Consider the following 22,574-nt stretch of genomic DNA (forward strand, 5'->3'; position numbering starts at 1 on the left):
TCTTAAAACAATCAGTCTAAGACCTGGTTAAGGTCCAGTACCAAGAACCAAATCTTTTCTAGAGATCGCATCCAATTAGTCTCGAAGAAGGAGGTCCGGATATCACCTGGCTGCTGCCGACTGTCCTCCACTGAAGAATCCTGTTGGACAACGTCTCTGCCTCAGCAGCCAGCGTCAGCAGCAGGGTGTGGGAAGTATCCTGACAACAACACAAATGAACCAGTTAACTGCTAAAATGGGAGATACTGGAAAACAGTAGCAGTGTCTTACAGAACATATTTCTAATCCTGACAGTGGACCACATTACATTGGTTTTACTACCATCTACCTGCTTCATACAAAGCAAATCACAAAGAGAGCATTCAGACGGTTGTCAGCAACAAGTCCAAAAGACCTGTTCTTTAATGGTATGAGGTTGGATGGGCTGAGGGACAGACAAAGAAACCGACCCCAGCTACAACTGGTTTCAAGTAAAATCATCAACTGACCAGCAGAGCAAGGCAGTCTTTGGTGGTGGTCTGGTTCTGAGCAGATTTCAGCTTCTCTTCCAGACACTCTATGAAATCCATCATCAGCTTGAAAGAGTCCACTAGAAACCTAAAACACAGATCAAGGATCAGTCAGAGTCCAGGAGGTGTTCTGCTCTCAGGGTTGCCTTGCAGATGGTTACTACCTGTGCATGTCAGCCAGGACGGGAAGGTTGGTGCGAGCAAGTGGCCTCATTAGTCTCTGCCTCATACTCCTCTGCTCCTTTAAAAGGACCATGAGGTGACTCCCAAGTGTCTGCAGCTTCTTGTTCCTCTGAGCTGCAGAAGAACAGCTGGATCAGACTTGTTTCTCCTGTTGCACTGATGACTTCTGATTGAATTTGTCACCAGGTTCCTTCTGGGGAAGGATATTCTAGCAGCAGTGTTTCATACTGCCTTACTTACTTTGTAGTTTGGTATCACTAATGGTAAACAGTAAATGGAGTTTTATTTTAATCACAACTACAATAGTGTTGTTATTGCATGACAGCAAGTGTGAGTGTGATCATCTGTAGGTATAATGCCAAAAAGCTGATGATGAAGTTAGTGGAAAATCTGCAAATTTTTAAGTGGTGAAAAGTAAGATGAATTAGTTATGGATTAGTGGGGGCCTTGTGTTGTGACAGATGACTGGGTTTAATCTTGTACAAAATTCTAAATAACTCATAAAGTATATATAGTAAACCTCTCAAAAGTCCCATTTTGAATGCGCTGTGTGTGTGTGTGTGTGTGTGTGTGTGTGTGTGTGTCCTTGTGAATGTGTGCGAGTCTAATATTTAAATGGCTGAAGGGGCAAAGAAGATGTAGTTGTAGCATGCCATAGTTTGGCGGGAAAGACTATGGAGAGAAGAGCCCACTTTGTTGTATACTTCATACCAGTGGACATTGCTAAAGCAGTTTCCAGGTCATTATGAAAAAAATTGTTCAATCATTGACTTGAATTTCTGCAGTTTTCAATCTGCATTTGGCTTTAATGATTTTAGACCAGAGGTTTCAAACTCCAGTCCCCAATGGCTGCAATCTGGCAGATTTTTGTTGTTTCCCTGACACAACACACCTGCACCTAATCAAATGGATCAAACAACTCATTGTCAACTTCTTCACAATGACTATTTGTTACGGCACTAGCCTGCTGCTCAGTTGGCTGATATGCAAATGAGATGCTTCCACCACACTTGTGATTCCCAAGCCTTCTTGGTCTCTGCCTCTACCATCGTGCCTCCAGATTGGTGGACTAACTTCCTGGAATTTCATCCACTGGCCACAACCTCTGCCACTCTGCTATTTGAGGACAATCAGCACCATCATTCAGGGCTGCTGTGTCTGACGGTGACACAGTTTGCCACCTTGTTTTGCTTGTGAATTCACAAAGGTCTTGCTGTAGATTTCCAGAGCCTTTTTCAGGTTGTTTGGCTGTAGAATTACAGACCCTGTTGCTGTCACAGATTTTTTAGTTTTGGTTAGTGTTTTGGCTATAGACTTACAGACTTTGGTTTTGGTTTCTTTGTGTTTTGTCTTTAAGTGGGATTTATTCAGTGCAAACTGCGTTTTTGTTTAAATATTTCTTGTTTATCTTAGTAGACATTGATTTATCTTCTTTCACGGAAATGGTTTAGTTAAACCTGAATTGTTTTCTTTTTTCATCATCCTGTAAATAAATTCATTGGGGAACTTTTACTTTAGTTCCCTTTTCATTTGTGTTACCACCCATTTTTACCCCTAGACTCCACGTGAGTTGTAACATAGTGGGGGTTCGTCCGGGATATCTTGAGCTTTTTGTATTTTGTTTTTGTGTGTGTGTGTGTGTGTGTGTGCGCGCGCGCTTACATTGTATGAGAAGGAGGTGTGGTTCAGTTTGACCTAGAAAGGTTCCTCGCGGATCCCTCTCCGGATCAGCTGGATCTGTGCCGCAAGGATGATTTATCCCAAATTGCAGATCACTTTAGAATTTCCCCATTCTAAGCAGCTGGTTAAAAGGGTGCTTAAGGCTCTGGTGGTTGAACACTTGATGGAGATGCATGTTCTGGCTAATGTGGTGGCTCCTGAAGCAGAGGCTGTGTCACCTGTGGGGGAGGGTCCCTCCACTAAGGCAGAGTGGGACAATGTTAAGCCTGATGCACACTTAGGTTCTGAGGAACCTGAGATGCACAATGGGGGAGATCGCCGGCTGGTGACCACTGTCACTCTTCCCTGCTAAGATCCCCTCTCTGGCAGTGGCTCTGGCAACCTTCAAGTTGAGGCTCGATTATGAGTATGACTAGCTCGCCCACAGATGGAAGCTCAGGAGAAGGCTCAACAGCGACAGCTGCAGCTTGAAATAAAAAAAATCTGGAGATCGAAGCAGAGAAAGCTGTAAGGTTACGCCAGCTGAAGCTGGACTCCCAAGTTAAGGCTGGTCTCTCCCACCTCACTGCTGGATCCACTAGATCTGCAGTTTCTGTGCTGCCTATCAGCCCTTTTAATAAAACCAGATTTATTGCTTTGGTTCCAGAATTTCGCGAGTCCAAAGTGGAGTGTTATTTTGCGGCCTTTGAAGCATTGCGCATGCACTGCACTGGCCTCCAGATGCTTGGTTGCTTCTCATTCAATGTAAATTACATGGAAAAGCCCAGGAAGTCGTGGCAGCACTTCCACTGGAAGACAGCTTACAATATGATGTTGTAAAAGCTACAGTTCTGAAAGCTTATGAGCTTGTCCCAGAAGCTTATAGACAAAAATTCAGGTGGCACAGATGAACTGGGGGATCGTTCACAGACTCACTCACTGAATGCGCACACACACACACACACACACACACACACACACACAGTTACAGTCACACTCTCCTATTTTCCACCATCTTCTCTGGTCCTTGTCCCTCTCTCCACTCACGGAGCGAGTTGGTTGGACGTCTTTCTCGGCTGCGAACTGACTGGCTGCGGTGGGAGATCCCATCCTGACCACGCCCTCCCATGTGTCTTCCTCATGTTATGATTGGCTGAATATGTGCTTTTTCTGTTTTGAGGGTTTTTTTTGTTGAACCTCTAGACTGCCCTGTAAGGGCAGTACAGAGAAACTTCCTTTTTTTTCTCCTCCAATCCATGTTTATCTCATGTTGTTTCTGTCCACTCTGCTGAAAGGCGGCGCCAGATAAAGCTGGCTGCGGGGCCTCAGTTAATGACCTGTTCTGTGATCTGTGTATTATTATGTGCATATTTATTGTTATGTGTTTGTTTGTAAAACCCTGGACGGGTTGTATTTCCCCTGTTGGATGAATAAAGTATTCTTGATCTTTATGTTTCTGTATGCTCTTTTAACTGTAAAAAAAAAAAAAAGCAGCCACACCATGATCCTATAAAGACCGCAGTTGTATGGTGAATAAACCACCCGACACATAATTCATCTGGGGATGTGAGTGTCTGTGTAACAGAGGAAACTGCAACAGCATATTCCAGCAGCTAGCAGACATGCAGGATTCTTTACTTAACTAGCATGAAAGAAATACAATAAGTAAAAAAATGACAATTTTGAAGTGATGAAAACTATGCAGACAGAAGCATAATTTCTTAAATATTATAAAAGGTGGGATGTGGTAATAGCTGTACTGTGGAACTGGAATTTCATTGTGATATGTCTGTTTTTGTGTATAGAAAGCATACCATAATCTTATTAACACCATTATGTGGTGAATAAAGCATCCTATACATAAAGCATGTCTGGATGCGAGTCTCCTTCTGACAGAGGACACTGCAGCAGCACATTCCATGAGGAATGTGAATGTGCAGCAGTGACTATGCAAAAAGAATCAGTTTCTTAAAGATTATAAAGAGGCTGTACTTTGCAAACATATTAAGGCAAATGCCCCTCTGGGATCTATAAACGCAGACGTAAGATGCAACCGCTAGTCCAAATCCTTACACAGACATTCATTTCCTGAATTTTTACAGTTCTGTGAATATTTTGATTTCTGTTATTTGTATCAGTGTTGTTTGTACTCCTCACAGTGCTCAAATAAACAATTTAGGCGAAAATGGAGGAAAAATAGTATTTGTTGGCAGTTTGAAGAGTCCATGTGACCTCTGTATGGTTTAAATTGGTTTAAATTAAATCTAAGGAACTAGCCTTTAAAATGCAACCAAACAAAAGATGACTAAAGGTCTGGAAAAAGAGCATTAAGTAGAATTATCAACCAGTGCCTAGACTCCAATTTTTAGTAGGGGGTGACTGCTTTCATGTGCTGATAACTGATAAAGCTACCACTTAGGATAGGTTATCATACCATGGGATCATCTATGGACATGTACCTTTTAAAAGATTTTTACTACATGTTGCCACTTTGAGTGGTACAGATAACTGAAATCTCGACCCATGCTCTATATGGTTTAGGTTAATCCCACTATGAATATTAAAATAGAGCAAACTGTTTGTTTTGTTTAATACCTGCATGTATGATGCAGCAAAAAAAGCATAAAAATCAGTTTTTAATTTGTTACTAAAGATGCCCTCACACTTTATTCTACCTGCCAACGACTGATTGGAGTGGGTGACTGGGCCAAGATGGCGTCCCCACAACTAGGCAGCAACTGTCGATGAGGCGTCCAGTCTTTCTATGTCTGCGGTGTGTGTGGGCTTGTGTATCGCAGGGAGGGTTGATTCCGCTGATGGCTGTAGAAGTCTAAGGAAAGTCTTTCTGGCACATTTTGCAAAAGGTGAAAAAGAATTTAGATTTTAATAAAAAATACATTTCCATTAATGGCAAATTCAAATTAATGTAGAAATTTATTTATTGCTATCACATAACCTTTTTTTGCTACTGTATGCCTGATTTGAGTAAAAAAAAAAAAAAAAAAAAAAAAGGCGACCCAAGTCCCTCTTTGAATTTGTGAGGCCGAGAGGAATTTAGCCTGGTACCAAAATTATTAATCAGGTCAATATTGGATTCCATTACCGATATTAGATCAGACTGGTTCTAACTGGTCAACTGGGGGATTTTAGACTCACCAAGGTGGAAAACGTGGGCGACATCGGCGCTCTGTTCATCGGCCTTCAAGAGCTCCAACTGCAGCTGCAGCTGAAAAACAACATTCACACGCAGGAGAGCTAATGACTCCAGTTTTCATTGTTTACAGTAAAGTCTGATCTGATCTGAAAGAAAAATACAATCACACTTTTATAGGCTATAAATGGCACTTTTGAAGTGATGTCCTAGGAAGATACATGGGACATGACCTGGAAATGTGGGATGTGATCTGGACAGCAGAACCTTCCAGCTGCAGTTTGATTTTTAGTATTTTCCAGATAAACCAGAGAAGCTCACCTCATCCAGCTGTTTCTGCATTTTGATTCGCTCCTCAGCCTTCTCCAGGTCAGTGGAGAAGTTGGGGTTTTGGTCAGAAAGGGCGGAGTCTATTTCCTCCTAGCAAGAAGAAGATGATCCAACTATCAGTCAAAAGAAAGCTGAGAGAGGTTGGAGCTGACCGGATCCATGATCCGTGAAAATAAATTAGCAGCTGGTGGAACAATGGAGGAATCACAGAACTGATGCTTCTGAGAAACTGGATTTTGAAGTCTGACATTACGACAGTGTAAAAAGATGCAGCCATCAGAACAAAAAAGTCTCACTGTGGCGGTGACGTGTCTGCATCCGAGCTGGCAAACAAGTCCGCTGGCGAGCATTGGCTGTTGTGTTTCTGTCAGCTGTGACTGCACACAGGGACCAAGTGGCAGAATCACATAACGGCCCGTGGTCCAGGACGGCCCGTGGTCCAGGACGGCCAGTGGTCCAGGTCGGCCCGTGGTCCAGGTCGGCCCGTGGTCCAGGTCGGCCCGTGGTCCAGGACGGCCCGTGGTCCAGGTCGGCCCGTGGTCCAGGTCGGCCCGTGGTCCAGGTCGGCCCGTGGTCCAGGTCGGCCCGTGGTCCAGGACGGCCCGTGGTCCAGGACGGCCAGTGGTCCAGGTCGGCCCGTGGTCCAGGTCGGCCCGTGGTCCAGGACGGCCCGTGGTCCAGGACGGCCCGTGGTCCAGGACGGCGCGTGGTCCAGGTCGGCCAGTGGTCCAGGTCGGCCCGTGGTCCAGGTCGGCCCGTGGTCCAGGACGGCCCGTGGTCCAGGACGGCCCGTGGTCCAGGTCGGCCCGTGGTCCAGGTCGGCCCGTGGTCCAGGTCGGCCCGTGGTCCTGGACGGCCCGTGGTCCAGGACGGCCCGTGGTCCAGGACGGCCCGTGGTCCAGGTCGGCCCGTGGTCCTGGACGGCCCGTGGTCCAGGACGGCCCGTGGTCCAGGACGGCCCGTGGTCCAGGTCGGCCCGTGGTCCAGGTCGACCCGTGGTCCAGGTCGACCCGTGGTCCAGGTCGGCCAGTGGTCCAGGTCGGCCCGTGGTCCAGGACGGCCCGTGGTCCAGGTCGGCCCGTGGTCCAGGTCGGCCCGTGGTCCAGGTCGGCCAGTGGTCCAGGACGGCCAGTGGTCCAGGTCGGCCCGTGGTCCAGGTCGGCCCGTGGTCCAGGTCGGCCCGTGGTCCAGGTCGGCCCGTGGTCCAGGACGGCCAGTGGTCCAGGTCGACCCGTGGTCCAGGTCGGCCCGTGGTCCAGGACGGCCAGTGGTCCAGGTCGACCCGTGGTCCAGGTCGGCCCGTGGTCCAGGTCGGCCCGTGGTCCAGGTCGGCCCGTGGTCCAGGACGGCCAGTGGTCCAGGTCGGCCAGTGGTCCAGGTCGGCCAGTGGTCGCCTGCCACATGATGGTAGAAGAGCTGCGGGCCGCAATGTCACTGTTTTTTACGGTGACTCCAGTCCTCTCAGAATGGGGTTTGACAGCCCTGATCTACTGCTTCAGATGGCACCAGGACACTGTTAACAGTGAAACTCCAGACTGAAGTTCCCTGCAGCTCATCAACACCTCATCATGTGTTCTCATGTTAACATGGATCTATTGAGACTTTCCTGGAAAAGCCGTGCAGCAGGTCTCTACTGCGCTGGCTGGGACTTCTACATAGTTGTAGCTTCACAGATGTATAGACTGTCATGATATTATAAATATAATTCCTTCTTTCCACCTGCGCTTGATTCACAAAGGACGACACCTGATGGCGTTTAACAAGTCTGCGATGCAGCAAGAACATTTCTGGCTCGTTTCCCTTCTTTAACTCCGCTGGACGCTCTGCTGAAGAAGCTGTTTGGGTTTCAGTCACTTTTCTCTGCAAGGTTCTGGGGTTGCTGTGATTGGCTCCGAGTGGCTCGTTTGCATATTTCCCATCCTGCTTTGCGGTGCTCCCGTTCTGTTCTACACAGTGATTTAAAGTGTATGTTGAAATATCAGGAGTTCACTCCCAAGCAATAAACCAGCAGTTCTCTACAGGTGCTCATCAGAATTTTTGATTCTCACAATAAATTGATATTGATATTAGTAGATTTTAATATATTGGTTGCACAGTGTACCAGTTAAGGCCCCCTACAAGTCCCCACCCCCTCTGCTTGAGCTGGTTAGCTTCGCCATTGACATCTAGTCTACATAGAGGAACCCTGACTTCACCGGTGTCAGTTTCTCTGAAGGTGAACATGATGTTCTGACCTGGGATGCAGAGCCTCCAGAGACACATCTGGAAAGCAGGCTGGCAGCAGGAGTCACAGAGAATGGAGACAAATCCCACTGATGCATCTGGAATTGAAAGACCGTGAATGAAAACGCCACTCTGCAGCAACATCTGATGAAGTCAACAATCACCGACCTTGACGATAACATTTGCAGAAAATCCAGCTGGACTCCATGGACCATAAGATGCTGAGCAGTCACATGGAGCCAGGAACTGGATTCTGACCCTGTTCATTTAAACTGGGACCAGGATGGTGTATCAGTTAAGAAATTAAATGTAAACCATCTCCACACTACAGCTTGTTTCATCCTCCATGAAAAGAGACAACTTTGTTCCTGCTGTCGAGGCCACAAGAACAAGAAAAAAATTAGTTTTAGTCTCTCCTGCACTGTGGCTAACAAAGGCAGGGATCACTGCTCCCCCTGAAAGCTTGTGGTGCTGGTGGCCTGAATACCCTTTGCGTTAAGTGTGCGTCCTCTGTTAGGCTGCAACAATTCGTCAACAATACAAAATTCATTGACGCAAAATTTCATTGTCGACACGTCGTGTTATAAATGTCGTAACGGCTTTGCTAATAAAACGCTGCGCCAGTCAACTTAACGCCATTTACCAACCGCGGCTTTTCAGTAGGAAATTCTGGGGGCAGTGTCGTCCTGCAGCGACTTTGTTTAAACAACGAAGAAGAAACTGACGGCGGCGCAACCTATTTCCACAGTTTGGGGATATTTTTACACTAAACAAAGTGTCAGACAGGTGAAATGTGTCGTCTGCCACGCAGAGTCGGCGTACCACGGCAGCACGACAGTCATGCATGAGCATCTGGAAGGAAAGCAGCCGGAGTCGTGGTTTCCAGCGTTCCTGATGGCGAAGTTAGCATTAGCGAGTAGCGATGTGCTGTTGTTACCTCTGCCAAAGAGCTTCTGGTTTTACCGCCGTTTATCTGTTTGTGTTCAAGATAACTCAGAGATTTTTCATTCAATGTTCAGAAGTTGTTGGAAATGTGAAAAGGAAGAAGTGATTTAATTCTGGTGCTGATCCGGATCACCGTTTGGATTCAGGAATGTTTTAAAGGAGTCTGGTCCTTGTTTACCTACAAAACAAGTTTTTTCAAGATGTAAATATAATCATTTCAATGCAATTCTACAAAAATTAAGATGTTAAAATATTTTATTTATTTTGTTTTTTCCTTTTGAGGTAAATTCTGTCCAGCTTGGATATGACGCTATAGATAAGTTTGAATGTTTCAGAATAAATTCAATATTCAGCTGGTTCAGGAGCCGTTCTCTTAACTTCCTAAGGACATCATGTTGGGACTGACTGGGAATCAGGGGGACATTCATATGATGCAGATGGAGAGAGTGTGGTAAAACATACTGGAACCAGTCAAAAGAGCCGCGTCAACTGGAAGCACAGATGGTGGGCGGGACAGAAATAATCCTGACTAATCAAGAAAATTATTTACACATTAGTCGACAATTAAAATAATTGTTAGTTGCAGCCCTAGACACATTTCCAGAAAGGCATTCTGTCTCTGTTTATCTCTCTATATGAGCTTACTGTCTCTCTGTCTGTAAACCCCCTCGGCAGGTGTGAATCAGCTGATCCCAGGTTTACCTGCCAGAGGCTGTACAGGTCAGGTGTTTGTGAAATTTGGGATTAATGAGATATTAATTAGCTTAAATTAACATCATGTTCTTTTTCATTTAATTTCATTATCACTACCTGTATAGTTGAGGTTTTTTTTTTTGGTTTTTTTTTCGTTGAACTCTCATTCCCTTTCATTACTTCCACCAAACAGGTTGTGTCATGTCGCCCTGTTTGTTTGTTTATCTGTTTGTTTGTTTTGTCAAGAATAAGTTATGGACAGACTTTCATTAAATTTCCAGGAGTTGTTGAAAACGTGAAAAGGAAGGGTTTATTTTAGTGGTGATCCGGATCACCGTTTGGATCCAGGAACTTTTTGCAGGATTCTTCAACATTGTGAGATTGGGCCATTTTCAACATTTGTACACATAACTCCAGTGAAAATGGTCAAAGCACTGATGAATAAATACAACAGTTTGTAAAATATTTTTAATATTCTGGATACTCTGATCCAGAATATTAAAAATAGAAGTCCTTTGGGATTCTCATCTCAGGAAGAGAAGAAGTCATGAAGTGTCGCCCTTGGCGGAGGTCTTTGCTCTCCGAGTGCTTTTCTAGTTCTAATTTGTGACCAAACATGCATTATTCCCGACTCCATGAGATGACAAAGTCAGTAAACAACAATTACATATGTCAAAATAAGACAAAAGTCTTCCTACCGTCCTATCCTGGTTTCCCCTCAGGACGCAGACCAGGATCTCTGTTATTTATTCCGCAGTTTAACCAGAAGTAAACAAACCAGACCTTCCTTTCCCGCCGTAGTTCTTTCTTTTGCTGTCTCTCTTCTTCGGTTTCGTCAGGCTGGTTTACTCTTTTTGTGTGTTGCTGCCATCTATCGTTTAATTTTCTGGGGTGGTTCTTTCACAGGTGAGACTATAGAGAGAAAATCATCATCATAGATGCACTGCAGAACGAGATTACGATGAATTTTTTTTTTTTTTTTTGGCCATTACAAAACAGACTGGATAAACACTAGGAATAAAGACTGAAGAGTAATATTAAAATGATGCAATATAAATATTAGTGCAACAAGAATATGTGCAAAAGTGTATGTGCAAACAGTTCTTTGTAAAGAAAAAGTCTGAGGTATATATGAGGTCTGAGGTATATATATATATATATATATATATATATATATATGTTATGTATATATATATATATGTTATGTATATATATATATATGTTATGTATATATATATATATATGTTATGTATATATATATATATATGTTATGTATATATATATGTATATATATATATACATATATATATATATATATATATATATATATGTTATATATATATATGTTATATATATATATATATATATATATATATATATATTATATATATATATATATATGTTATATATATATATATGTTATATGTTATATATATATATATAATATATATATATATATATATATATGTATATATAACATATATATATATATATATATGTATATATATATATACATATATATATACATAACATATATATATATATATATATACATAACATATATATATATATACATAACATATATATATATATATATATATATATATATATATATATATATATATATATATATATATATATATATATATATATATATATATATAAATAATTTGTGTGTGTGTGTATTTATATGTGTATTAGTGTTAATTTAGGTTTATTTTATTCTTCATTCATTCTTTATCAAATGTAATGTCTTCTCCCCACTTTTTGTCTCATGATTGTCCTTTGTGCAGTACATTAAATCCTAATCTACGCTTTTTTTCTACTACTTTTTAATCCTGTGTTTCCCCTACTGGGTTCTTGCTGTGCAGGAATAATTCTAATAATATCATCATAATTCTAATAATTCACTTGCATTTAAGATATTATTCACTGTGTTAATATTATTTATCAACCAATTATGTAGAAAAGTGTTTTTTTTAGTTTGTAATATATACGGGTTGTTCCACAAAAGAGTTTTGTGGGGAAACTACGTTGACGCTGCAGCAAAACTCGACAGCGAGACCCATCCAATATGGCGGCGACGCTGCTTCACTCTCCAGCGCTCAATGAGGCGTCTACGTATATATGATGTCTATGCTAATAACCCTAACCCTACCAGTCATCCTGTTACTGGCAGAACAGCGCCCAAGTCTCGCGAGAGTTTGAGAAAACAACGTCAGAGGAAGTGCGGCTCGCCCAGTGTGACAGCGATTCTCAAAACAGCTGCTTTCAGGTTACCATTGTCAGGTTTTATTTGATTCTTCTTCACAGCTAATTTTAGAGATCCAGACCAGAGCTTCACAGGTGTCCTCGACGTAAGTAAAGCTAAACAAACCCGGTGTGGTGAGGCTATGTAGCCGTTAGCAGGCTAACTATACGGTCTAAAGCCGCTTCAGAAATCAGAAGAAGCTTCTTATGATGTTGATGTAAACAGGGCTGAGCTGATCATGTTCTGCACGGTGATGTGACATTACGAGGCTCCATGTTCACTACTGTTTTATTACTTTAATCTGAGATGAAAACGTGTTTTCTGTTGAAGTTTGACTGAGTTCGGATAAAGACCAGCGATCTGGGTCCCACCCAGACTGATGACAGTGGACTTGTTTACAAATCTTTGTCAGAATGACTTCTTCTTTTAAAAAAACTATTTAACTTATATTTTCATCCAGTCTGTCTACTTTTCTTTACTCTTTATTGATTATATGGAAATAAAATGAAATAACTAAGTTATTAAATTACCATCAGCTATAAAATGTCTCAGTGATTATACCTTGGTTGGTGAGAATTGTAATACCAGCTTGTAGCCAGAATACAGTAACCCACAGACATACTAGAAAATTAGCTGTGTTCACAGAACAACCTTCTGAATACTGTCATGCGAAAATGCGTAAACTGTAATGCCAAAGAAAGCTGAAATAATCAAAAGGCTTAAAAGAAGTGTTTAAAGCAAAAAGATATTTAAACATGGTTAAAATGGCTGAAAGATGAGCTGAAATGAGCCTAAGGTAGTTGAAGATGTTTGAAATCTGCTTTTGAAACATAAGTGGAAATATTTGTAAAGCTATAGGAAATACCAGAGTTTAAAGCATAAACTGGTGTGTAAATGTAGAGAAAATAAATAGTTGAAATGCAATGAGCAAACGGGCTGCTGAAAGTGGTTGAAATGAAGCTAAAACCAAAAGAGGACGCTCAAAATGGTGTGTAATACATAATGGTTGGCATTAAAATGTACCCTCATTTTACAATTTCAGAAAACGTTAATGTGTTAACCTAAATGTGTTTTGGAACAACATGGAAAATGTGAGAAAAGAAAAACAATAAATTAACAAAAACAATTAAAATATGGAAACAATTTAACCTTAATGTATAGCAGATCTGATAAACGTTATTTGTTTTATGTGGTTCTATTAATTAAATTTCCCTTTTTTTCTTTTTCTGTTTTTTTTTTTTCACGTTCCATCGTCAACTTTTTAATTGTACATTTTTGATATGATACTTTATTTTCAGACTTTGTACAACTGTGTCTCTATATTGATAAATTAATAAATGTATGCATGGTTGACCCATCAAAGATGGCGGCACGATGAGACGTCACATAGGCAGCGTGATACTATGATGCGTCTGTGTCTATACAGTCTATGTATATTATGCAGGAACCGGTCCCCTAAGACAGCCCTACAGTGATTGGACTGCGGTATTCAAGTGGTGTGGACATTTTTCTTAAGGTAAATAGAACAGTACAGAATATAGCAACACGACCACCAGGGGATCACAGTTGTTATGAAGTTGTGCCTATGGAAAGCAGTTTACACAAATACATGAAAGAGAGCACAGAATCAAAAGTTAGTGGAATGTCTAATAATTTAATATATTGTTTGGTCTCATTGTTAAAGACAGAAAATCGTGATATTTGACTTGTATATCGACATTATGGATATGCCATTTAAGTATATAAGATTAATTATATAATCTAGATAGTTTTTTTCACAAAGGGAAAAGTGTGTTTCAATACAAGTAGAGATCAAACGGCCAATGTCTTTCCAGAGCTTGGGAAACGATTAAAATGAATTAAATCCATTGGAAATTAGTAATCACACACCCATGTATAAGTTTAAATATGTACAAGTTGAGAAATATGCAATACGGATCCAGGTTCAGCATTCTCTCCCTGTAGCAGACTGAAGGGGGTCAGCTCAGGCAGTCTGAAGTCTGAACCGCGACTAAATGGCACTTGAACCCTTTTGTAGAATGTGTAAACATGTCTGTTGATCTGCGCTCCTCTCTCCCTCAACTCTCTCCATTTCTTCAGCTGGTTTGTCTCAGAGCAAAGGCTAGAAGGAGGCGAGGGAGTAGAACGGAGGACTGAGAGAGGTGGGGAGTGAAAACAGACATTAAACTTCACAATCGTCAGATAAAAGGGAGTGGAGCTCCTTTCTATTTGTTTTTTTTGTTTTTTATTCATTTAATTAAAGAGATCCACATTTCCAGTCCAACTTCTCTCATCTGTGAAGAGAAACAAATTTAGTTCACAAAGACAAGTTGAGTAATACAATAAGACAGATGAGTAAATATGGAAAAACCAGAGTAAATATCATGAATATATTCCTTCACCAGAAACTTGTTTGTTGTTTTTTCAAGTAAATAGTGTCTGTTTGTCATGTACATCATGGTGTGTAGAAGCATGAACGTTCGCTTTGTCGGATTACTGACACCCGCATGGACTTGGTCGCTCTTCCTAATTATGGTTTGATGTATTTGAAACCAGTTAAACCAGTATACTCTGAGAGGCTGGTCAAGCTCTGCCGTCTTATCTGATAACCAATATGTGGACGTTCCAACCCGTTCTGTTCTGTTACCATCTGATCTCATTAGCAGCCCCTGCAGAAGTGGAGGAGGGGTTCTGCAAGACGTCCCTCTGGACATGAACTCTGTGCTGCTGTAGACGGAGATCAGGTGGACCAGTAGAGGACTGGTACGTGACTGCAGGTCCAGATGGGGAACAGCGCCCTCAAGTCTCACCTGGAAACCTCGCAGAAGACAGGCGTTTTCCAGCTGACAGGAAAAGGCCTGCAGGAGGTGAGATGAGGTGTTGGGATGAGTGGAAGATGATAAAGACAGTATTTCCTGGGGTAATCAATAAAAAGCTGATCTAATTAGATCACACATAATGTTTCTGAAATAAGACCTAAATGTTTAATCAGGAGTACATTTTCTTTTTTTTTAACCTGACTGTAAAACGTGTTCGGTATCAGCTGGAAGTACTGAGGCAGAAAGGATCCATGATGTCCTCCCCCTGTCCATCCTCCTCGCCGTCCTCCTGCCTGTCCATCCTCCTCGCCGTCCTCCTGCCTGTCCATCCTCCTCGCCGTCCTCCTGCCTGTCCATCCTCCTCGCCGTCCTCCTGCCTGTCCATCCTCCTCGCCGTCCTCCTGCCTGTCCATCCTCCTCGCCGTCCTCCCCCTGTCCATCCTCCTCGCCGTCCTCCTGCCTGTCCATCCTCCTCGCCGTCCTCCTGCCTGTCCATCCTCCTCGCCGTCCTCCTGCCTGTCCATCCTCCTCGCCGTCCTCCTGCCTGTCCATCCTCCTCGCCGTCCTCCTGCCTGTCCATCCTCCTCGCCGTCCTCCTGCCTGTCCATCCTCCTCGCCGTCCTCCCCCTGTCCATCCTCCTCGCCGTCCTCCCCCTGTCCATCCTCCTCGCCGTCCTCCTGCCTGTCCATCCTCCTCGCCGTCCTCCTGCCTGTCCATCCTCCTCGCCGTCCTCCCCCTGTCCATCCTCCTCGCCGTCCTCCCCCTGTCCATCCTCCTCGCTGTCCTCCTGCCTGTCCATCCTCCTCGCTGTCCTCCTGCCTGTCCATCCTCCTCGCCGTCCTCCCCCTGTCCATCCTCCTCGCCGTCCTCCTGCCTGTCCATCCTCCTCGCCGTCCTCCTGCCTGTCCATCCTCCTCGCCGTCCTCCCCCTGTCCATCCTCCTCGCCGTCCTCCTGCCTGTCCATCCTCCTCGCCGTCCTCCTGCCTGCCCATCCTCCTCGCCGTCCTCCTGCCTGTCCATCCTCCTCGCCGTCCTCCTGCCTGTCCATCCTCCTCGCCGTCCTCCCCCTGTCCATCCTCCTCGCCGTCCTCCTGCCTGTCCATCCTCCTCGCCGTCCTCCTGCCTGCCCATCCTCCTCGCCGTCCTCCTGCCTGTCCATCCTCCTCGCCGTCCTCCTGCCTGTCCATCCTCCTCGCCGTCCTCCCCCTGTCCATCCTCCTCGCCGTCCTCCTGCCTGTCCATCCTCCTCGCCGTCCTCCTGCCTGTCCATCCTCCTCGCCGTCCTCCTGCCTGTCCATCCTCCTCGCCGTCCTCCTGCCTGTCCATCCTCCTCGCCGTCCTCCTGCCTGTCCATCCTCCTCGCCGTCCTCCCCCTGTCCATCCTCCTCGCCGTCCTCCTGCCTGTCCATCCTCCTCGCCGTCCTCCCCCTGTCCATCCTCCTCGCCGTCCTCCCCCTGTCCATCTTCCTCGCCGTCCTCCTGCCTGTCCATCCTCCTCGCCGTCCTCCTGCCTGTCCATCCTCCTCGCCGTCCTCCTGCCTGTCCATCCTCCTGCCCTGCTGCCCCCCCATCTGCCTCGCTGTTAGGAAGATGTGCTCTTTTGATGACATCTGGTCTTTGTTTTGGTTTCAGTTTCCTGAGGACCTTCAACGGCTCACAGCCAACCTCAGGACAGTGGACCTGTCAGGGAACAAGATCTCAGTTCTTCCTGCCGCCATCGGAAACTTCCTGCTGCTGAAGAGTCTGACGCTGAACTCCAACCGTCTCAGTGAGTGATGCTCTGTCCCCATCACTGCATTACTCTTCACAGCTCCTCTCATCTTCTGAAATTCTGTCTGCAGTTGGACTTCCCTCTGAGATTGGGAAGCTGAAGAAGCTGGAGACCTTGAGCCTGAATGGAAACCAGATCCAGCAGCTGCCTCCCACTCTGGGCCAGCTCAAAGCTTTGCGGACCCTCAGTCTGTCAGGGAACCAGATCTCAGAGTTCCCTCTGGGCCTGGGAACCCTGAGGCAACTGGATCTACTGGATCTGTCCCGGAACAGGATTCAGAACGTCCCTGCCGAGGTGTCCGAGCTGCAGGCCATCGAGATCAACCTGAACCAGAACCAGGTCTCACTGCCTCAGTCTCTATGTAGTCTTAGTCCACCAGGTTACAGAAGTCCTCTACCTCAGTAGCAGCTCGCCAAGTCTCACTGAGCAGTTTCACTTAGTCTCAAACGAATGCAAAGTCAGGAGGTCAAGTTAGCTGGTAGCCTCCCGACTACCAGCAAAATAATGTCCAATGACATCTTTTTATAAATTCCCCAGATGTTTGGAAGGTACAGGAAATAATAAAAACATTTCTTTGGAGAAAAGAAAAAGGTTTTATATTGGATGTACTGTGTGTCTACTACAGCGGACATCAGAAGTCCATGCATGTGGAAAAACTGTAATGTTCAGTTATCTTTACTGTCACTCAGGATTTCTACCTGAGGACAAATTATTAACTGTTCATGGAGGAGCAACGTGAATTTCGGGGACTTTAGTGATTTCTTTTTTTGGCCAGGTCAAAGTGTCACAACTGGTCACACTGTCCATTTCCGAATGCGAGAAGCTTTTTTGTAGAAACTTAGCTTCCAATCAAGTTCATGGCACCCATGTCAGCTGGTGGTTTTGACACCTTGCTTTTCTTCTACATGTGTCTTGAGGCACAGTCCCAAAGGCAGAAGATGGCATGGACACTGGCTTGTTGTTCCTCTTCATACCTGTGAGTTCAGGAAGATTTTTGTCTGACCACAATCTCAGATGCCCTAACGGCCTAAATGGACACCTCTGGTCCTCAAAAGCCACTGTCCAGTGAGATTTAGATGTTTGTTGCTCCAACACATGAGATGTAAATCAGATGGATCCAACAATTTTTTTTCATGTTCTGCATAAACGCGAAAACATCTAAAACCTGCATTATTGTTGCCCACAACACTAGCTTATCTCCTACAGGTTGTCTTTTGAACTATGTTCTTTATGAGTGTTCCTGTCCCAGTCAGTCATTGTGCAATGAGGATTGACTGTTGTAAAGAACCAGTCAAAGAACAGGTGGACTCCTTGGTAAACTGGACTGGGCCATTTGCAGCCCCAATGCCCTGTTCTGCATCGATTGGGAAAATAGTTTTGCCTTGCTTGTAAACACTCAAATATTGTTAGTAAAGTAGGTTAACGCAGCAGATGGGTCGCAGCAGACGAGTCGCAGCAGGTTAGACGCAGCAGACGGGTCGCAGCAGGTTAGACGCAGCAGGTTAGACGCAGCAGACGGGTCGCAGCAGACGAGTCGCAGCAGACGGGTCGCAGCAGGTTAGACGCAGCAGACGGGTCGCAGCAGGTTAGACGCAGCAGACGGGTCGCAGCAGGTTAGACGCAGCAGACGAGTCGCAGCAGGTTAGACGCAGCAGACGGGTCGCAGCAGGTTAGACGCAGCAGACGGGTCGCAGCAGACGAGTCGCAGCAGGTTAGACGCAGCAGGTTAGACGCAGCAGGTTAGACGCAGCAGACGGGTCGCAGCAGACGAGTCGCAGCAGGTTAGACGCAGCAGGTTAGACGCAGCAGGTTAGACGCAGCAGACGGGTCGCAGCAGGTTAGACGCAGCAGACGGGTCGCAGCAGGTTAGACGCAGCAGGTTAGACGCAGCAGGTTAGACGCAGCAGGTTAGACGCAGCAGACGGGTCGCAGCAGGTTAGACGCAGCAGACGGGACGCAGCAGACGGGTCGCAGCAGGTTAGACGCAGCAGACGGGTCGCAGCAGGTTAGACGCAGCAGGTTAGACGCAGCAGACGGGTCGCAGCAGGTTAGACGCAGCAGGTTAGACGCAGCAGGTTAGACGCAGCAGGTTAGACGCAGCAGACGAGTCGCAGCACATTTCAGAAGTTTGGCAGATTTTATTTGAAAGATTGACAAGACTAGAAACCTCAGAAGAGAATGAGTCTCTGATCCTTTGTTAGGTTGATCCGTTTAAGGTAAAACTGCTGGTTTTATCTGTTTTATCAGCATAATGCTCAATTCCGTTCTGGATCTGGACAAGCTGCTGGGAGGTTCATATGTAGAACAGCAGCCCAAGATCTGAATCCTGTGGTTCACCACAGCTGATTGAACCATCTGCATCCTCATCACTGCATGTGGGTCCTGTAAAACTGGCTCCTGTAGAGACCATAGCTGTGTCTCAATTCAGAGTCTGCACATTGCAAAGTGAGCTTACAGTCAGTAAAATGACACGGCCTCTCTAGTGGACGAGAATTACCCGTAGAGTTCCAGTCCTCTGTTGCCTAGCAACTACATTTGCCAAGTTTATCTAATTACTGGTCCCATTCTTCCAGAAAAAAACACAAACATATTTTTAAAATGACAGAAAATGGAGCCAACAAATTTAATTTTATTTAGTTTTATTTCCTCTGTGTGTAAATGAGCAACATGAGGCGGTTTAGACGAGCTCTCCTCTGGCTGACAGCTCATCCTGTCAAGCTGACGTTAACTTCAGTGGAAAATAATCCTTGTTAGACACATATACAGTCGTCCTCATATGTATTCATACCCTCTCATTAAAGAAGGAGAAAAACTGCTGCCTGGGAAATAAGCTGGAACTGACTAAAGCAATAATAAATAAAAGTTTTATGAAAATTGTGACATTATTTTCTAATTGTGGTTCAATAGAAAGATTTTTTTAAAAAGCAAACAAATATGATAAAATAATATGTTACATAGGTCAAATATTTAGTTGAACAATCCTTTGATGTTTCCAGTCCAGTCAGGTGTTTTCTGTCCCCCCCAGTCAGACTTCTGCACCTGTTGACAGGTATTTTGTCCCACTGTTCATCAGAAAAATGCTCTAATTGGTCCTGGACACATTTGTTTTGTTTTTTTCTTGAACTCAATTAAATGAAATGTATCACTGGATTATAGTTTACCACATTTTTAGTTATTTTTCCTTTTTGTGACTGCAATAAATTCAGCCTTTTCTTTAATGAAAGGGGGCGAAGACATCTGAGGACGACTGGAATGAAATTTCTTTGTGGTTATTGGACACAATGCTGCTGTCCTCCCAGCTTGTCTGCTGTGACAAATATGTGTGTTTATACATAAATATAAATAAATAAACGGTCTGGCTGGTGTGGTACCTCCACCGGCGCTCTGCTGCTCATTCTTTTCTATCAGGAGCGCAATGAGTTCTGGGATAAGAGTGGACGCTTAGGATGTATCGCTTGTAGCCTTCGTTTTAAGCTAAGCTGGAGCCAAACTTCAAGTCCAGTCCCGGACTGGGAGGGTGGACTGGAAGGAGCCTTTGAATCCAGTCCTGGACTGGGAGGGTGGACTGGAAGGAGCCTTTGAATCCAGTCCTGGACTGGGAGGGTGGACTGGAAGGAGCCTTTGAATCCAGTCCCGGACTGGGAGGGTGGACTGGAAGGAGCCTTTGAATTGGGACAGCACTGGGCGCGCCACTATGACGCAGCCGACAAATCCGTACTTGGAAGTGTGCAGACCCTGAATTGAGATGCAGCCGACGATCGATGATCAGATGTCCCGCCACAAGCTCAACCTGGACATGATGTTGCCATAGTAACCCGGCTTGTGTCTTCCTGTGCAGATCTCGATGCTGTCGGCGGAGGTCTCTCGCTGTCCCCGTTTGAAGGTTCTCCGTCTGGAGGAGAACTGCCTGGAGCTGTCCTCCATCCCGCCGTCAATCCTGACCGGGTCCCAGGTGTCTCTGTTCTCTGTGGAGGGAAACCTGTTTGAAGTGAAGAAGCTCAGGGACCTGGAGGGGTACGACCAGGTGAGTCCCAGTCCTTCAGTTCTACAGCGGGTTCTGGTCTCTGTAGGTCTCAGCGGGTCTGTAATGGTCTCTGTTTTCCTTCAGTACATGGAACGTTTCACCGCGACCAAGAAGAAGTTTTCCTGAAAGCCCAGATGATGAAGATGTTGATGAGTCTGGATCTGTGGCGCAGAATCAGCACCCCCCCCCCACCCCCACCCCCCACCCCCAAGTTTCCCTCCCACAACTGCTTCTGCTACTAAACCCGGACTTCTGGTCCCAGTAGAGACTCAGCCAGAACCAGATCAGCATCACAGAAGAAGTAGAAGTGTTTCTTCAGAAGTCTCCAATGTTTAACCAGACGATTCAAACCTTTATTGTTCATGTGGTGATGGACAGGAACATTTACCGACAGCAGCTCCAGCCCAGCGGATCGAGTTGAAGTCCGGTCCAGAACTTTTTCAGGCAAGACCAGAACAAGGAGGCAGGAATCAGATCCTCAGATCCAGATCAAAGCAAGGTCCTGGTCCCCGTCGGGGGACTCAGAACCGACCCAACATTTAGCAGCTGCAACCATTCAGACCTGCTCACAAGCTGTTGCTGTTGGAAACCAAGCTGAGAAAAATAAAGTTAGTTGCTGAACTGAAGATTTAACCTCAGATGTTTATGTTTGTCTTTCTGTGAATCCGTCCCGTTCTCTGGAACCGAGCGGCAGGTGAGCAGATACCTGCTGGGCTCCGATGGACGGCCAGTTGCAACTGGAGCGCAGTGTACCTCGGGTGGAAGTGGATCAAGTGGCTCTACGGACCGCCTGGCGGATTCCTGATGTGTCAACCAGACCACAACTCTGTCTGTCTGTGTGTGTGTGTGTGTGTGTGTGTGTGTGTGTGAGAGATCAGGTGAATGTGAGTAAATTCCACCTACTGCTTACCATATAACTATTAACCAGGTTAATATAAACCTTACTTTTCTGATTAATTTAAACTTGAGTTTTGAAATGTCAAAATCTTTTGCAAACATCATTTTGTGTGTGAGCTCTGGGTCCAGCACTGCTTTTTACAATTTCAAACCTCCATTTAACAACAACCTGTACTGTTTTCCTCCTTCAGTGTTTCAGACGTGTCTCTGTTGTCTGGCTACTTTGGTTTGAAAGTTTGCAACCAAAACTCCTCCTGGTTCTGGAGGGTTGAGCTCCTGCAGAAGATTCATTCATTTGTCAGGAAGACATGATCAAGGCAACTTGACGAAGTTGAAACTGGGCACCAGAATGAGGAAGAAAGGATCATGTGACTTTGAATGTTCCATGGTCGTTGGTCTGAGATTTTTACCCACAACCATCTCCAGGGTTTCCAGAGAAAATGTGAAGAGGAGAAAAGATGCAGCAGCTGTGAGAGCAGGATGTCTTCATGTCAGACGACCAACTGGTTGGGGATGACAGAATCATCTCATCGGCGTTCTGAGTGTTCACGTTTTTTAAATAAGGTCGAGACTACAGATCTTTGGTCACATTATGTTTTATAACTTTTTCCAAACTTCTTGTTGGTTTGAAGTCAAGTTGTTCGGTTCCGTTATAGTTAATTAATCACTTCTGACAAGTAAGACACATTGGAGAAAAGTATCTGCCAAACGACAATAGAATATACAATAATACCAGGTGCCTCCCGCAGCTCCGTATAGCTCCGCATCTGGTGTGTTTGCCTGAAGTTTGTTTAGCTTTTTACTACTTATATAAGTTCTCATGAGCAGGTGTATTAATTCCATTTATAGCTGCTAATAATGGATTAGCAGCTAATGGATATTGTTCGTGTTTGCAAACAAGATTCCTCTGCATGAGAGTCATCTATTCACGCTAAACTTTGATCATCATGTTAACCAGCTTCTTATAAATTCCTGAGTGCTTTCCCTATGAAGGTCCTGTAGCCACGTCCTCCACAATGCTTGCTATGGTTGCATTCCACAATGAATAAAACTCAGAAAGAAATTAAAAGAATGAGTTTGAAAATTTTTAATCCCTCAAACAACATAAGTTTGTCTT

At 44.8% G+C, this 22,574-nt stretch overlaps 2 protein-coding genes across 9 annotated transcripts; one reads left to right on the forward strand and one right to left on the reverse strand.

Annotated features, from left to right (window-relative positions):
• haus2 (HAUS augmin like complex subunit 2) lies at positions 1-10,506 on the reverse strand. Of its 2 annotated transcripts, XM_079262424.1 has the most exons (7): positions 10,392-10,506; positions 8,067-8,153; positions 5,824-5,922; positions 5,508-5,577; positions 674-806; positions 489-597; positions 1-199 (listed from the first exon to the last, which is right to left on the reverse strand). In XM_079262424.1, the coding sequence occupies exons 2-7, from the start codon at positions 8,151-8,153 to the stop codon at positions 59-61; spliced, it is 639 nt and encodes a 212-aa protein (XP_079118550.1). In that variant the 5' UTR covers positions 10,392-10,506; the 3' UTR covers positions 1-58. The 2 variants fall into 2 exon arrangements, with proteins under 2 accessions (XP_079118550.1, XP_079118551.1); XM_079262425.1 differs by lacking the exon at positions 5,824-5,922.
• Positions 10,507-11,902: 1,396 nt separating this feature from the next.
• Positions 11,903-22,464, forward strand: lrrc57 (leucine rich repeat containing 57). 7 transcript variants are annotated; one of them, XM_079261775.1, is made up of 8 exons: positions 11,909-12,050; positions 13,389-13,460; positions 14,045-14,106; positions 14,608-14,811; positions 16,398-16,533; positions 16,607-16,875; positions 20,375-20,560; positions 20,645-22,464. In XM_079261775.1, the coding sequence occupies exons 4-8, from the start codon at positions 14,728-14,730 to the stop codon at positions 20,684-20,686; spliced, it is 717 nt and encodes a 238-aa protein (XP_079117901.1). In that variant the 5' UTR covers positions 11,909-12,050; positions 13,389-13,460; positions 14,045-14,106; positions 14,608-14,727; the 3' UTR covers positions 20,687-22,464. The 7 variants fall into 7 exon arrangements, with proteins under 7 accessions (XP_079117904.1, XP_079117901.1, XP_079117900.1 ...); XM_079261774.1 differs by lacking the exon at positions 14,045-14,106; XM_079261773.1 differs by lacking the exon at positions 14,045-14,106 and having other exon boundaries at positions 14,611-14,811.
• The last annotated feature ends 110 nt before the right edge of the window (positions 22,465-22,574 follow it).

The sequence above is a fragment of the Telmatherina bonti genome (genome assembly GCF_933228915.1).
Source record: "Telmatherina bonti genome assembly, chromosome: 22".
In the NCBI taxonomy this organism is placed as follows: domain Eukaryota; kingdom Metazoa; phylum Chordata; class Actinopteri; order Atheriniformes; family Telmatherinidae; genus Telmatherina; species Telmatherina bonti.